Source organism: Periplaneta americana, chromosome 4 (genome assembly GCF_040183065.1).
Source record: "Periplaneta americana isolate PAMFEO1 chromosome 4, P.americana_PAMFEO1_priV1, whole genome shotgun sequence".
In the NCBI taxonomy this organism is placed as follows: Eukaryota; Metazoa; Arthropoda; class Insecta; order Blattodea; family Blattidae; genus Periplaneta; species Periplaneta americana.
The window spans coordinates 14,461,834-14,478,686 of NC_091120.1; the positions used below are offsets into that span (position 1 = coordinate 14,461,834).

At 36.1% G+C, this 16,853-nt stretch overlaps 1 protein-coding gene across 1 annotated transcript in view; it reads right to left on the reverse strand.

Annotated features, from left to right (window-relative positions):
* Positions 1-610: 610 nt before the first annotated feature.
* LOC138697535 (Kv channel-interacting protein 4-like) overlaps positions 611-16,853 on the reverse strand; it is an 80,719-nt gene continuing 64,476 nt past the window's right edge. Inside the window, exons 3-7 of the mRNA XM_069822856.1 lie at positions 10,385-10,588; positions 8,980-9,118; positions 7,256-7,394; positions 6,908-6,970; positions 611-1,230 (exon numbers count right to left, since the gene is read on the reverse strand). Of these exons, the coding sequence (XP_069678957.1) occupies positions 1,183-1,230; positions 6,908-6,970; positions 7,256-7,394; positions 8,980-9,118; positions 10,385-10,588 (593 nt within the window). The 3' untranslated portion in view covers positions 611-1,182. The remainder of the gene's footprint in view (positions 1,231-6,907; positions 6,971-7,255; positions 7,395-8,979; positions 9,119-10,384; positions 10,589-16,853) is intronic.

Consider the following 16,853-nt stretch of genomic DNA (forward strand, 5'->3'; position numbering starts at 1 on the left):
GGGCTTGAGGGTTTGTACGTACACACCAGAGTGTAGTCACTTGATGCTCCCTGATGTAGACCATTTGGACCAGATTCCCTGCAGATGCAACTCTTCGGTCCATATTGGCCACTGTGTGTGCTGGATGACGAGAACTCCACAGAGACTGGACTTGATCCGAAGACCCAATCTCGTCATCCAGCACATTAACCACAACTTGTTTCAAATTATCCGACATTTTCTTCAGTGCCTTCTTGTGAACAACAAAAACTCCACACTGCTGTCATATAAGCCAACGGAACATGATTATCTGGGATCAGCCTGCATTGAAACACTAGATTTATTGACAAAATAGTGAACACTTAAGCTACCTTTCATATGCTTAGTACATTTTACTGTGAAGAGTAAACTTCTATATAGCTATGTTAGCCAGTTGATATTTTGTGTATACTTACACTGTTAACTCGTCTCCTGAAACTTTCAGTGACTTTGTAGAAGTTTTTAGAACCTTTGCAATACTGTACTGATAGGCTTGGAGAATCGGATACTGCCGAAGTCTCCCAGGCTGCACAAACATAACTAGGACGAGAAATGTCTGGAGGTAAAGAGATTTAAACTAAGGTCCTTGTCGTTATTCATTCTTCAATTACTGGTGTGGGTTTCATTACAATACTCCATGCCGTTCCCGTTGGCACTATTCCCATGTAAAATGTGTACAGGGAAAAATTACTTGAACTGGCCATACTAAAAGATGGAGATCAGTTATATTTTTGTATGTAATACAGTTTTCTTATCAGTAACTTAAGATATAGAGGTAACCAAGATAGGAAAAATGTGATTCCAGTTATTCATCCATTACCACCTTTCAATTTCACTATGCATTAATCCATATAACAAATAATGACATTGGCTATATTACAAAATAAAATGTTCATTACATTTTAATTTTTATTGCTATTTTGTCTGAAGTGAATGGTTAACATAGGTGAATCCTATAATTACCACACTTTTTGATAGACAGTTTCTTTGCACATAACATCTTGTAACTGCATTCTATAGTTCTTGATACAAACATAAACTCTTGCAGTTCGGTATAACAATTGGTGACACTAGGTGGATTTTGTGGGGAGTAGTCTTACAGAAGTTGAGTCACATAATCTTGAAGTGCTTCTTATTCTTTTGTCTTCAGTAGTGTGCAACTCTTTACCATAAGTCATCGAAGACAGCAAATGAATTCCGGATGTTTTCGTCCTATAATAATAAAAGAGAATTATCATTAAGCATGATACAAATTCTGTATTGGCCTGAATATGACGATCTTTTTATATTAAAATGTTGTTTTCTAATGCCAGGCATTTGACAATAAAGTCATTTGACCTCTTGCACTCCAATATTTTTCAAAGATATTATCATGACCAGCCACTGAAGCACAGATAATGAAAATGGCAAGTTGTAGCCGATTTAAGTGAACACCATATTTTAACGTTTTGGTGGCTACTTCATTCACACACAACCCCCAGAATGTCTGGAGGACCACACCTGCTGTTGGTCGACGAGTCCATTGGACCTAGCTGGGAGATCTTGTTGATCACCAGCTTTCCCTCCTTAAGGCACTGGAGGACGATTTTAGTGCCATAGCAGGTCAGCACTAGGAACAGAAAAGTAGAAAGAGGAGGAAGGAAAGTGAAATGAACCCCTAGGCCTTGAATGCTCTAATGCCGTCGGGGTTGAAGAAAGTAAGAGTTCAGTCAGAGGACTGGATAGGAAAGGGTAAAGAGGGAATTGGGTATTGAATAGAGGAAAATTATACCAAATTCAGTCATTAACTCATCAAGCTGACCAGTGCTAATTGATGAGTAGCCCCTCCCTTTAGTTCAGCTCGTAAAATTATGCTTACTAACAGCTGCACCACGGGAAGGTAGGGATGGGACATTGGGTATTTGTCCAGGTTGGTTCCTTAAAGCCTTCAATGGGAAGGATTAATGGCTCTCCCCCCTGTATCCGACAGATACCCTTTTGCAGGCTTATATTAAAATATACTTATAAAAACCATACTTATCTTATATGCGCAGCTTACCATTTAAGGTATCCTTAATGATTTAGGGTTGTGTTTTATGTGAAACCATCTTATATCCGGGCCAATATGGTATTTGAGGAAAATGTGACAATTGTACTCGAAAATGATATACAAATATAAAGAACAATATTTTTCTCAGAGCTTGAAAGGAGTATGTGGGGTAATTATTATTGTTTTTAGAAAGGCAACATAACTAAATATGACTGAATAAGATTTAGTATTTATGGAATGCTGAAACATTTACATTTCTTATGTATATTACATAAACATAGACTTCACCTTCCTTCACGAAATAAATAATTATGTACAGCTCCCTTGAAAGATCTGAAAGCCCCATGACCGTTGAGATTTAAACTGGAGGTATCGGTTCCTGGACAGGAGACACGCAAATCACCCATTTCATTTAGTTGATCAAAGTCCATGACCATTAACAGGAGCTATTGGAGCAATAGTGAAGTTCACTTACAAAACATTTCTTTGTGCCAGTCATTGGTTTGCAGTGGCATAGCGTCAATGTAAGCTAAAAAGCTTAGCTTCCCCAGTTAATAATAATTTCATAACAAACCTGCAGTTTATTAATTTTAATAGAATTTATATTTACGCGTTAAATATTGTGATGATGATCAGGATGATTTGTAATGCAGCAGTAAACAAGAAGCCTGCACACACCAGCTTCCAAGCAGACTGGTTTCTTTTGTGTAATCCACCCCGCAGATTTTCCATCCCTTTCTAACTAAACTACCCTAATTGCAAGGCTCGCAAGAAGGTAGCTTTAACGTTTAAAATAAGTAGTTTCCGAGTTATTCCTTTTCGTCAGTTGTGTTCAGTTGAAATGTTAGTGTGCATTGTGGCTGATATAATAAATATTGAGCGAAATAACAGTTCCTGACACTAATTTACTTGAATTTTTTTAGGACAATTGTATTATCAAGACTGACTTACGAACAAAAGTGCGATTTAAAAAACAAATGAGGCGCTGACATGGGAAAGGTAGTAACTGCCAGAAACAAAATTTTTCAGGGGAAGCAAAAAACAAATTTATGAACACTTTCTCACTTACATTATTATAGAAACTGCTTTAAATGAAAAGCATACACTCATTTTTGTGTTACATATGAAATTTGAAAAGTCTGGCACAGATTTATCTGTGAAATCCTATTTTATGAAAATACAACATTGAAATCACTCCTTAGCCAAACTGAGAATTAACATTATTTATACATTATGCACAAATTTTTCGGTAAACTGCATGATACTTTTCATCGAGGAAGTATAACATAGATAACACGTCTCTCTTTTTGGCATCAGGGACGACTGGTCTTCTTTCAAGGCGTTGCAAGCACTGCAAGTTAGTGATTGACGTTAATGACTGTCCTTTCTTAAAAATCCTGTGCTCTGTCCACATTTCAAGGTCATTAAATGACTGTTTTGTTTTTATTAGAGGAAAATCAGCTCTTGAGAGTCTAATCCAGTTGAGGGTGCTGATTTTGATAGGAGTTGTATTCAGAAACTTGTCACATTCTGCAGAAAAGTCGAAGAAATCCTCATCCTTCATCATTATTACATTATTAGGCCTTACCTCTTCTGGAACCATGGTCTTGCATCTTTTTTTTTTCTTTTCTCTATGATGCCAAATTCCCTATCACATGGCATGTAGGAATGTTCTGAAACCAGGAATTTCAAGTCCACTGAATCAAAATGTTCCTTGGCAATAATGTAAATCAGGACCATTAGAATCATCCGATTCTTATTCTGCCTTCTACATTTCCAACTTCGTTTCATTACATACGGACATACTACTTTCTCTGTGCTATTGGCATGGCCATTTACTACCTTCTCAATGAAAAACCTAAAAATTCGAATTTTTGGCAATTACGACCTTTCCCATGTCAATGCCTCAAATGACCGACTCCCTTGCTGTCAATGAAGGACACAACCAAAAGACAGACGCATACTTACGTAATGATACTAATATTGTGATTTCTCTAAGTATAACAGGGAGTGAGCTAATGTTATACGTATACGTGTCTATTTGTTAAGAGATATGTGTAAACCGTGAAATCATATTTTACTACATACCAGTTGAGATCATGCCTTATTGGTGTTACTTACGAGGTTCCAACCAATCTTCGACTGCTGACTTGAAATTGACTACTATTTATTTTAAGACTGTATTTTTGTAATACGTTTTCTCATATTGTATGAAAGACAACTTGAGTTAGCTTCCCCTGCTCAAAATTTCATGCTACGCCACTGTTGGTTTGCTTCCTAACAGGTGCTTGTATTGAATTACTTTGTTACGAAAGTAATAAAAATATTCAGTGGTAGCATTTGTGTGTATTTAAATGGTGTATATATGTAGTTAGTTGAAGCGTTTGTAAATTGCACTTCTAAAGAATATGGCTCCAATTTTTTTTTTCAAATTAAAAGAGAAGAAGCTTCATAGTCAAACTAAAGAAGTTATAAATAATGTATTGATGTTTATGTCTAACAAAGCTTCTCAAAGAACTGAAATTTCTCTACATAACGTTCACGAGCAAGTGATAATGGCTGCAGGTGTGTCCTGTAGTAATATCCAAAAAATTGTGACAAACAAGGAAAATGGAGAATAGCCGGATGAGAAGAAAAGAATTAAAAACAGTGTCTTGAACCTATACACATTTGATGACAGTGTAGTGCAAAGAATGGTGTATGATTTTTACATCACTGAGGAATGTGTTCTAGTAGCAACTGCATTAAGTAAGAAACTGACTTTAATAGAGGCAATACTAGTGTTACAACTCTGCTGAAAAGACTGGGGTTTTCTTGGAAGAAAACGAAAACAAATAGGTAGTTCTAGTTGAAAAATACGATATTAGGTAAAACAGGATAAACTACTCAAGGCAAAATTCTAATTATCGAACTGAGAAAAGAAATATTGTGTATCTCGGTGAGTTATAAATTCTGTCATTTCATCTGCACAGCAAGTCTTGGAGCAACGACTCAGCACATGGACTTCTAGTGTCGCTATCAAATGGGCAGTGTTTAAAAATGAGACACTCTCGAGGTGAGCAAATGTTTGTCTCAAATGTCCTACTGATGTGAAAAGCTTAGCAGAGATCTGGGGATTAATATTCTTATCATCATCATCATCCTTCATGCATTAGGAAATTGATTCCTGTAGCAGCTACTGAAACTGGTCCATCCATCTTTTGGCTGGTCTTCCAATATCTCTTCTTCCCCGAGGTTTATATTTCCAAAACTTATATGGTATCCTGTCCTCCTGCATCCTTGAAATGTGAGACATCCATGTATTCCTACATTCTTCTATTTTGTTGTTTAATTCATATATCCCAAGTTCTTCTCTTATTTCTTCGTTTCTTTTATGTTTAATATTCTTATATGAATCAAATTGGCGTTCTCTCTGTGTAAATGTTAAAAAGAAATTGAAAATGATTATATGGAATGCAAGTTATTTTCTGATGATATCATAGACCTTGGTGGTATCAGTGATGACAATGATGGTCATTCTAGTTGTGACAATGAAATGAGTAGGATGGCAGAGCTTGAAGACTCTGACTAGCAGTTTATGGTAAGAGGTCAATATTTTCAATTAGATGTTCAGTGCACACCTTTTGTCATTTTCACTCTGGCCTCTCCCCTTTTCAAGTGACTTCAACCAGGCTTTCAGATCTCTTGCGCTAGCTGTAACACAAAATTTATCTAGAGGAATAAATTGTATGGTCGTCACATCAAAAAAAAGAAAAAGTTTATTACCATTTAACTCGATTTATCTGTTATAAAGGCGGAACATAGAGAATGGTTAATTGAAAAATGGATAATCTGTTTCATTAATTTTGGTGGGCTTTGAAGGATTCTGTTGCTTTTTTCCTGCATTTTCCAAAACAAGTTATGCATCCATACTTGTTTTTTTGAAAGATGGGACATGACAGGAGCGTTGCGATTGGAAAAACAACTGAATGTCACATAGTGTGATAGGCCTGTTGCTATGGTAACAACGGTTGAGTTGCCAAACTTACAGTTTCCATATGGCGAGTGCTTAATAGCTCTCTTGGCTACATTTATTGTGCACACAATGTTAGCATTGGCACGTTTCGTCTTTGATTCTCTGTCGAGTTTTGTATTGTTTTCTTACCTTCGCGTCAATTGTCAATGAATGTTTTAACGTCAGCCATCTTAACGACAATTGCTAGCTACCATCAGGTGGCAGTGTGGTAGTCCATATTGGCAACATGACATTGTAGTTCCAAGCTCGGCCGCTTAACTGTCATGTCCCGTCTTTAAAAAAAACAAGTATAGCGAAGTCAAGTGATCAGGGCGTGTATATTTCAGAAAGTAGAGAAGTCATTACTATACACTACTTTAAAAATCTCGTCTTTCCTTTTTTTTCTTTTCTTTTCTTTCTTTCTTTCTTTCTTTTTTTTTTTTTTGTGACACATAATCAGTGAACTGAGGTTCTACTTTATATAGGTATATCTAATATTTAGAATAACAAATTTTTTTGGTTAGATTTGTTATTGAAGTAAGGTTATTAGCACAGATATAAAAAGAATAGTTGCGTTCAGCTGGGACAGCACTAAGGCAATGAAATCATTGAACATCTTGCTGGCTGACAGTGCTTCGGATTTGCTGTAACTGCAGTTGCAATTTTTTGTAGCAACATTTTTTCACTGGTCACTTAGCGAAGTTGCAAAGGTATGATGGTTTGTAAACACGGTGGACATTTTGGAATCTGGTAGTTCAGCCTATCACAGCTGCCACCACTCATAAAAAATTAATAGCTGAGTTAGTGCTGTTCCGGCTGACTGAAGTTCATTTGAAAACTAGTAAATTTTTTGTGATTATACTCACCATAGAACAATAATTTATGAATTCATCTACTGTGATAACACCATCATTATTCAAATCTAATTTCTGCAAAAAAAAGACAATTATTGTTAACCTAATTACTTGAGATGTTAGAAAGTTTAAGATAATATTTTGAAGATTAAGTCTACATTAATGTAGTTTTGACTATTTGTACTAAGATTTGATATGGTGTTTCTTGGACCATGTGCTGCAACAGCTTCAGTAGGTGCAAAATGACATCTGTAAACATCTTTATAAAAAAAATAACTGCAGCATAAACACTGCTTCTATATATTCATTGACATGTTGCCTGCTCTGTTCTAAATTATAAAATAAGTCTTGTAACTGTACCTTAAATATTTTATTAACATGTGACTGTGGACAATGGTGTGATATATTCCCACTGTCTCCCAACAGTTCATATATTGCGGTAATTACAGCAAGCATCTCTGCCCTTGTGATGTAACCATCGTGATTTACATCATATAAACTGCAAGGAAATATTCCATAGCGTTAGTCATGTTACTCAACAGAGTTGGTTCATTTTAATGTCATATTTGTAAACCTGTCCGTGACTAAAACTAGTCTCTTTCACAAGAGCTTACAATTTTAACACTAAAAGCGTATGTAGCTAAGAGAACTGCACAACTGAAATTTTAATATGAGCTATATGGAATTATTCTACAGTAGCGTGCAAATTAATCCGAACAACGTAATTACTTATGCAAAAACACTCAAACGGGATTAAAAAAGGGATCTAAGACATACCTCAGTAATCTATGTGGCCTCCCTTGTTCCTAATAACAGCTCTGAGACGATTTGGCATGGATTCCACTAATTTCCCACAAATATTCTTCATTTCTTCATCGCGAAACCATACACCAATGAGGGCAGAAATCATCTTCTCCTTTGTAGAACAATCCATTTTTTGCATTCTTCTTTGACCATAAGTTCTCAATGGGGTTGATGTCGGGTGAGTTGCCTGGCCAGGGGAGTACCTGAATATTCTTCTTGTTGAAGAATTCTGTAGTTTTTCGAGACATATGGCATGGTGCCAGGTCTTGTTGGAACACATCTCTGCCATCCAGAAATGATTTTTGCAGCTGGGGTACGATTCTGGTTTCCAATAAGTGAATATATTTGTCAGAATTCATCATTCCCTTGATAGGTATTAATGCTCCAGGCCCTTCATGTGTAAAACAACCCCAAAACATTACTTTAGGGGGGTATTTGGGTGCTTGTTGGAGATGAGCTGCTGTTACTTTTTCGGATCCTTTCCGTACGTAAGAAACACGGTGGCTGTGGTCCTCGAAATGAGACTCATCGGAAAAAGTACATTCTTCCAGTCATTCACTGTCCAGTGTTGATGTAATTTTGCCCACATTAAGTGTTTTTTGCACATAACAGGGGTCAGCAGTTGCTTCTTAATAGGCTTATGAGCCCTTTGTCCAGCTTCCAAAGCCTACGCCGCACTGTTGTGACGTGAATATTCGCCCCAGTGGTAGCCATTAACTCGCGGGTTAAGTCGACAGCAGTTAGTCTAGGATTTAATTTACTTTTCCTGACAATTAAACGATCATCTCCAGGTGAAGTCTTCCTTTTCCAGCCACAGTTTCCTTTTTTCTGGGGTGTGATGGATCCAGTCTCCCTGTATCGTTTTATGATCGAATTAACAGTTGTCAAACCGATGTGACATTCTGCAGCAATTTGCCTCTGTGTCATAGAAGAATGCTCTGCTAATGTTATAATTTTAGACCGTTTTCGTGGAGTTGTATACATCTGTGAAGACGACAGAATGTACACAGGGTTGCAGTATTAAGTCTTCAACACAACTGAAATGCTTATAAGTACAAAACGACAGGCAAAATGTCACATATTATAAAAAAATAATAACGACAGACCTTCAACAATGGAATTACACGTACTACAGATGTCAATTAAAGCGGTATGAGCAGCTGTGAGGCCAACAATGACAGAAAATGTAAAAATATGTCGTGTTCGGATTAATTTGCACGCTACTGTATTAAAACAGATACATTAAAGCACAATTTCGTTGAGATATTAGTTTAACTTACGAGAAAGCCCATCGAAGTCTTTCCTGTAATGTCCCCTTCATGACGATAGAGAGTCCGAGCATGAAGTCTCTGAATGTGATGGTTCCCGAGTGCTCTCGGTCCAGTGCAGCGAACACGTAGTGCGCATAGTGACTCGAATCTTCACCATGAAATAAAGGTTATAATTAGTTGGGCCTTTCAACCATATATGTCAAAATGTGCTGCTTAAAGTTTTCCAAAATACAAACAGTAATTTTTTCCTTTGAATATTGTCGTTTACGCAATGAACTGGTAACTAGTAAATTCCTCTTTTAGAAGAAACAGATAAAAATATAAAATCAATTAAAACGAGAAAGGTTTGAATTGGACTTTTTTCATTGTTGGTGGAAAAATAAAAATACTGATATGCTGAAAAAAGTATAGAATGTTTCGAAGTTTAGACCTACCAGTATCTCTGTTTTTGTACCATTGCCATTTAATGGCACATACTTTCTCATTATACTTATACACAGTAACTAATGAAAATGCTATTTGAAAATTAACAAGTCATCCACCATTTTAATACAGTTACAACAAAATGGTCATTTCACTTCAAATCAATAATTTGATACTCTTCATCATGTTGGGAGGAGATTGCCATTTTGTTGAACAGTTATTCAAAAGACAAAACCACATTACTGACCAACAATTGAAAACAATGCATTAATTTATAATACCTCTGACATTCTACGAAATAACAGAATATATTTTAAGAAATTTAGTGCAATGTGAGTATACACACACAAACATTGTCTAAGGAACACCATTATTTTTGTTTAGTTCTCAATTAAAGAACGTGATGCGATATAAGTAACATATTTTACTTACACACACACCTACGCAGATATGTACATACATATATACCAGGGATGTATTTCAGGCTTGGCTGGCCACTACTCCAAGGCACTATTTTTCGAGGCCGGGTGACACCAGGACACTTTTCTGATTTTAATTCATTTTGTATTTATAAAAAATTATGTTTTATTCATATTTAAGCAATTTCATAGTGAGATCTAACATACAGCAGTTTGGTAGAAACTATTAAAATTAAGGGAAAACAAAAAAAACTTATAATTTAGAATTCACAGCCACATGAGAACAGTGCTGATAATATGTAATTAACTTGTAAATCCGTAATATTCATTACCGGTACCTAATTAAAAAATAGAGAATATATTCTGAATAATTATCAACAAGATCTGACAGATTTTTACACGCGAACACTGGTTTGAAATGTAGAATTTTCTGAAACTTTGTTAAAGAACAGTTGATAACAGTATTGTTACAATGACATTGAACTTAAAATTTTCCTGCATTGATAAATGATAACTGATGATACTTGTACAAAATTGACGCATATAGGTGTATGATGTTCTTCTACACTGACCTCCGAGTGGAAAGAATTTGGCATAAATGTTTTTGAAAGTGAGCTCATTTATGGCTCCACTCGGACACTCCTGCTTGAATGCTCGGTACACCCATCGTATTTCAGCCTTGGAGAATTTTGTAGCTGCGGTAATGTCATCCAGGTTGTCTGGGCGGTACCGCACTGCTGGACTCCCCAGGCCATCCTCATCTTCCACCTCCTCATCTGCTGACAACATTGAAGCATTAGTACAAACGTGTTGTAGGACACAAATGATTTGAATACATTCGGTTCTCATTCAGTTTAGAAAAAAAGACATACTGCTTTAAAATGCTGGCTGGCACACATTTCGTATATGACAGAAATAAATAAACAGGGTGGCCCATATAAAGTGTTACAAGTTAATATCTCTTAAATGAATATATAAAACTGAATGCTTTGTCTTCTAAATTTTATTGGGGGAAGCGGTTTTGCAAACTGTGATATGGGCAATATTCTCTGGGGCCCTTATAAAAATTTTAAATTATAGGTCTTTTCTTGGTAGTGTGTTGGTTTGAAGAAGTGATAATGAATGTATGGATTTTATTGTTGGTAATGTATTGGTTGTTAAGGAGAGAATGTTTTTTAATAGTATATTATGAAATTAGTTTAAAATGTTACACTTTATTGTTTTGCCAATTTAAATGTTGATCTAGCCAAATAGCTGGAATGTAGTTTCGTGTACGTATTCTATCATATTTATTCTACTGTATCATAGTAAGCGGTGCTAGATAGGTTTGCATTTTTGTTTTGAGGCAATTGAAAAGAGATTGCTATAGTTTTTTTCTTTGTTTACTATTAGCTTATTTGTTTCGAACCACTTAACTAATTTAATTCATTGTTATTTTCATTTTCTCCTTTCATGAAAATAGTTGTCAGCAAAAAGAGTTAATTTTGTATGAGTGGAGTGGAAGTCTAAATCACTGATATATACTAAGAACAATATTGGTCCAAGAATAGGTCCTTGTGGCACTCCATATTTAATATGATTTTCACTAGATAATGTACTACTAATTATTATATCAGTCTTTTTGTCTACATAAGTAACTTCTACAACTTGCCTGGGATTTTCTGGATATGATTTTAATCCATCTAAAGCTATCTCTCTAAATCCAAATGCTTGTAGTTTTTCTAGTAAAATAGTGTGGGCTATGAAATTAAAAGTTTTTGACAAATCTGGAAACAGTCCTATAGTTACATCTTCATTGTCCATAGACTCATATACATTTTTAAGAAATTCAGTTATGGCAGTGTTTGTAGATTTCCCTTGGTAAAACCCATGTTGAGTGTCTGTTAGAATATATTATTTCACGAATGTTGCAAGTCTAGAATGCATAACTTTTTCTAATATTTTTGATAAACAGGAAAGTAGAGATGCCGGTCTATAATTTTCTACTATCATACTTCTTCAGAACTTTTAATATATATATATATATATATATATAACGACTTTATCTTTGCTATCTTGAACATATTTGAGTGTATATTATCAAACAATGTCATTTATATGCATCTTTTGAGTGACTGTTGAACTGGAATATGCGAATCAGTGGCGTAGCATGAAATTTTGAGCAGGGGAAGCTAACTCAAGTTGTCTTTCATGCAATGTGAGAAAACGTATTACAAAAATACAGCCTTAAAATAAATAGTAGTCAATGTCAAGTCAGCAGTTGGAACATCGTAACACCAATAAGGCATGACCTCAAATGATATGTAGTAAAATATGATTTCACGGTTTATACATATCTCTTAACAAATAGACACGTATAAGTATAACATTAGCTCACTCCCTGTCATACTTAGAGAAATCACAATATTATAATCATTACGTAAGTATGCGTCTGTCTTTTGGTTGTGTCCTTCATTGACAGCAAGGGAGTCGGTCATTTCTTTTTTAAATCACACTTTTTTTCGTAAGTCAGTCTTGATAATACAATTGTCCTAAAAATTCAAGTAAATTGGTGTCAGGAACTGTTATTTCACTCATTATTTATTATATCAGCCACAATGCACACTAACACTTCAACTGAACACAACTGACGAAAAGGGATAACTCGGAAACTACTTATTTTAAATGTTAAAGCTAGCTTCTTGCGAGCCTTGCGACTAGGGTAGTTTAGTTAGAAAGGGATGGAAAATCTGCGGGGTGGATTACACAGAAGAAACCAGTCTGCTTGGAAGCTGGTGTGTGCAGGCTTCTTGTTTACTGCTGCATCACAAATCATCCTGAGCTGCCGCATCACAATATTTAACGCGTAAATATAAATTCCATTAAAATTAATAAATAATTTTGTCCATAAACTGCAGATTTATTATGAAATTATTATTAACTGGGGAAGCTGAGCTTTTCAGCTGACATTGACGCTACGCCACTGATGCGAATATACTGAAGTTAGTAATCTGATGAACTGACTTATTACGAAGCATTTAGAACGTGCAATGATAAAGCCATCTTCATAACACTGGTTTTTGTTTGTTTACATATTGATATAATACAGAGTCACACAATAGCAAGGTCCTAGCCCATGCTCTGCATCATAAATAACAATATAAATGTGCAGTTGCACCGATTGTGTTATTTATGGCCTGCATAAACAGGCGGTGCTAGAGAGTGGGTTGAAGTATCTTCATAAAATGCTTGTATAAATAAAGTGAAGGGAGGGTTCGATTCTTATTGATAGAGGCGGTCTGAGTCACCAGAATATAGCCATTAAACTGTCAGTTCTATATTTACGTTCCTCCTGGTTAATTATAACTTTATAACTAATCCATTTTACATTGGCACTTGTAACATGGTCACAGATCAGATTGCTTACTGCTGATTGAAACTTTTTTTAGTAGGTTATTTTACGACGCTGTATCAACATCTCAGGTTATTTAGCGTCTGAATGAGATTAAGGTGATAATGGCGGTGAAATGAATCCGGGGTCCAGCACCGAAAGTTACCCAGCATTTGCTCGTATTGGGTTGAGGGAAAACCCCGCGAAAAACCTCAACGTGTGGTTTTCCCTCAACCCATTAAGAGCAAATGCTGATAACTTTCGGCGCTGGATCCTGGACTCATTTCGCTGGCTTTATCACCATTTCACTCAAACGCTAGATAACCATCGCATTTGCTGAAGTGTTGTAAAATAAACCAGTTTAGAAGTAATACATAACAGGATATTTAGTTTCGAACATTTATTTAGACTAGCGGGGGATGTGCACCAGTGGCGGCTGATTGACTGAGGCAAGTGAGGCCGGGCCTCAGTCAATTGGCTTAACTGAAATCAAATTTTGTTTTTATGTAAAGTATTAGTTATTTGAATGAAGTATATATCGCTGTAGAAGCATTTGAAAACTTTGTGATGTAGATAGACCTGTTTTGCAGTAAAATTTGTTCCTGAGGCCAGAATCGCTCGTGCCGGGTCTGCTTCTGGATTTTCGTTTGTCTTCGCGGGCTTTTGACGTTGAGCTTTAAACGTTGTAACTGAGGCACAATTCGTCTGGCCTGGTCAGGTTTCACTCCTCTCAACCATGGGCCGGCCTCAAGAGTAGAGTGGGTGAGAATAGGGTGACTTGTTTTCCTAAATAGACCATAAATAACAAACATTCCAGCTCTTTGGCAGGCAGAGACCCACACTATTCTCTCCTCTTATGTCTTAGTTTATGACTTAAGCGAGGGTGTTGTTCTATTGTACTTCGTGTAGTGAATCTGGGCCAATGTTGTTATGTATTTCGGGAAAATATAAACAGAAACAAATGCCAGAAATAATTCTGGTGTAGTTAATTCATTGTTGGAGTGTCCTTTTTCGAGAAGAAATAATATTGAAAAAAAGGAAGTTTTAAATAAAGAGATAGCCGACCGAGATACCTATGACATCGCTGACAATTTTTCTGACAGATAATCTTAAAACGCGAGTTTCTATTGCATCCTGGTATGGGCAACATAAATGGTTAAGTCGTAATGTGGAGCAAAATAAACTTCTCTGTTGGCCTTGTTCGTTGCTGTCAAAGGAAAAAAATAAAAAAAAAGAAAGAAAGGGGAATTTAAACACATAATATGGGTTGCTTCATCACACTGAAACAATCACTGAAACTCACAGCATAACAGCTTATTTGGTGAGTGAAATTATTATTTTTCATTGATAGTAATAAGAATAGTTTATAATAATAATAATAATAATAATAATAATAATAATAATAATAATAATAATAATAATAATAATACAGTAATAATGATATTAATAATATAACATCATAATATCATAAATAAACATTTTCTATCGGAGGCATTCAAACTAGTTGCATCTGGCCTCACCGAGGATTTGGATCACCGGCCGCTACTGATGTACACATACAGTGATTAGTATTAATAAGGTTTTAATAATTGCAATCTAGCGGTTACTTCGTCGAAAGGAAGAAATCTATGTACAATATGTATGTATGTAGCTTGTAACGAAGCGTGACATAAAAAGGACGAAACAGCCTTAGGTTTGTTCGACACTTTTACGTAATGAATCTTATCCCAGAGATAATCTATAATCCTGCAGAAATGCCAAAACTGCTGTCTGTGCTCCGCCTTGCGTGCATTTTCTCTTTCGCAGGGTGGATCTGTGTTAAGGTCACAACAGAGGGGCTTTTACTATAATACAGTTTCTATTATTAAATCCATTCCGTTCCAAACCTCCCCCAGGGATCGTCACGCGAAGGGTGATATCAGAATGATACCTACGTTTATGCCGAGAATCAGGAAATGTGTCGGGATGGGTTAAAACTTTAGCAAAAATTTTTTGTTCAAAAGTCGACGTTAACGAAATTATTCTGTCGTAACTTCATTGGTACAAAATATCGTATTATTATTATTTGTTATTATTATTATTCAAATTATTGGGGATCATCAGTGTGGTTTTAGGCGTAATAGATCGACTATTGATCAGATTTTTTGTATTCGACAGATAATAGAGAAAAAATGGGAGTATAAGGGTACAGTACATCAGTTATTCATAGATTTCAAAAAGGTATATGACTCGGTTAAGAGGGAAGTATTATATGATATTCTTATTGAATTTGGTATTTCCAAGAAACTAGTTCGATTAATTAAAATGTGTCTCAGTGAAACATACAGCAGAGTCCTTATAGGTCAGTTTCTATCTGATGCTTTTCCAATTCACTGCGGGCTAAAGCAGGGAGATGCACTATCACCTTTACTTTTTAACTTCGCTTTAGAATATGCCATTGGGAAAGTTAGGATAACAGGCAGGGTTTGGAATTGAACGGGTTACATCATCTCCTTGTCTATGCGGATGACGTGAATATGTTAGGAGAAAATCCACAAACGATTAGGGAAAACACGGAAATTTTACTGGAAGCAAGTAAAGAGATAGGTTTGGAAGTAAATCCCGAAAAGACAAAGTATATGATTATGTCTCGTGACGAGAATATTGTACGAAATGGAAATATAGAAATTGGAAATTTCTTTTTTGAAGAGGTGGAGAAGTTCAAATATCTTGGAGCAACAGTAACAAATATAAATGATACTCGGGAGAAAATTAAACACAGAATAAATATGGGAAATGCCTGTTATTATTCGGTTGAGAAGCTTTTATCATCCAGTCTGCTGTCCAAAAATCGGAAAGTTAGAATTTATAAAACAGTTATATTACCGGTTGTTCTTTATGGTTGTGAAACTTGGACTCTCACTTTGAGAGAGGAACATAGGTTAAGGGTGTTTGAGAATAAGGTTCTTAGGAAAATATTTGGGGCTAAGAGGGATGAAGTTACAGGAGAATGGAGAAAGTTACACAACACAGAACTGGACGCATTGTATTCTTCACTTGACATAATTAGGAACATTAAATCCAGACGTTTGAGATGGGCAGGGCATGTAGCACGTATGGGCGAATCCAGAAATGCATATAGAGTGTTAGTTGGGAGGCGGGAGGGAAAAAGACCTTTAGGGAGGCCGAGACATAGATGGGAAGATAATATTAAAATGGATTTGAGGGAGGTGGGATATGATGGTAGAGACTGGATTAATCTTGCTCAGGATAGGGACCAATGGCGGGCTTATGTGAGGGCGGCAATGAACCTCCGCGTTCCTTAAAAGCCAGTAAGTATCATCATCATCATCATCATCAGTTAGCGCTACAACCCGGGGTGGGTTTAGGCCTCCTTAACAACAGCCTTCCAGCTTACTCTGTCCTTCACCATGGTAGTCTATCCTCTCACTCCCATAATTTCAAGATCTTTGGGTACCCCATCCATCCACCTTAACTTTGGTCTACCCTTTTTCCTCCTGTTATATAGTCCACCCTTTTAACATTTTAATAGTAGTGCGTGTTTCAGACATCCTGTTTGCATGTCCCAGCCACCTCAGTCTTTGAGCTTTCATAAATTTTACATCTTGACCTCCTATCAGGGTAAGAAGTTCATTGTTGGAGCGTATCCTCCATCCTTGATGATCATTGAC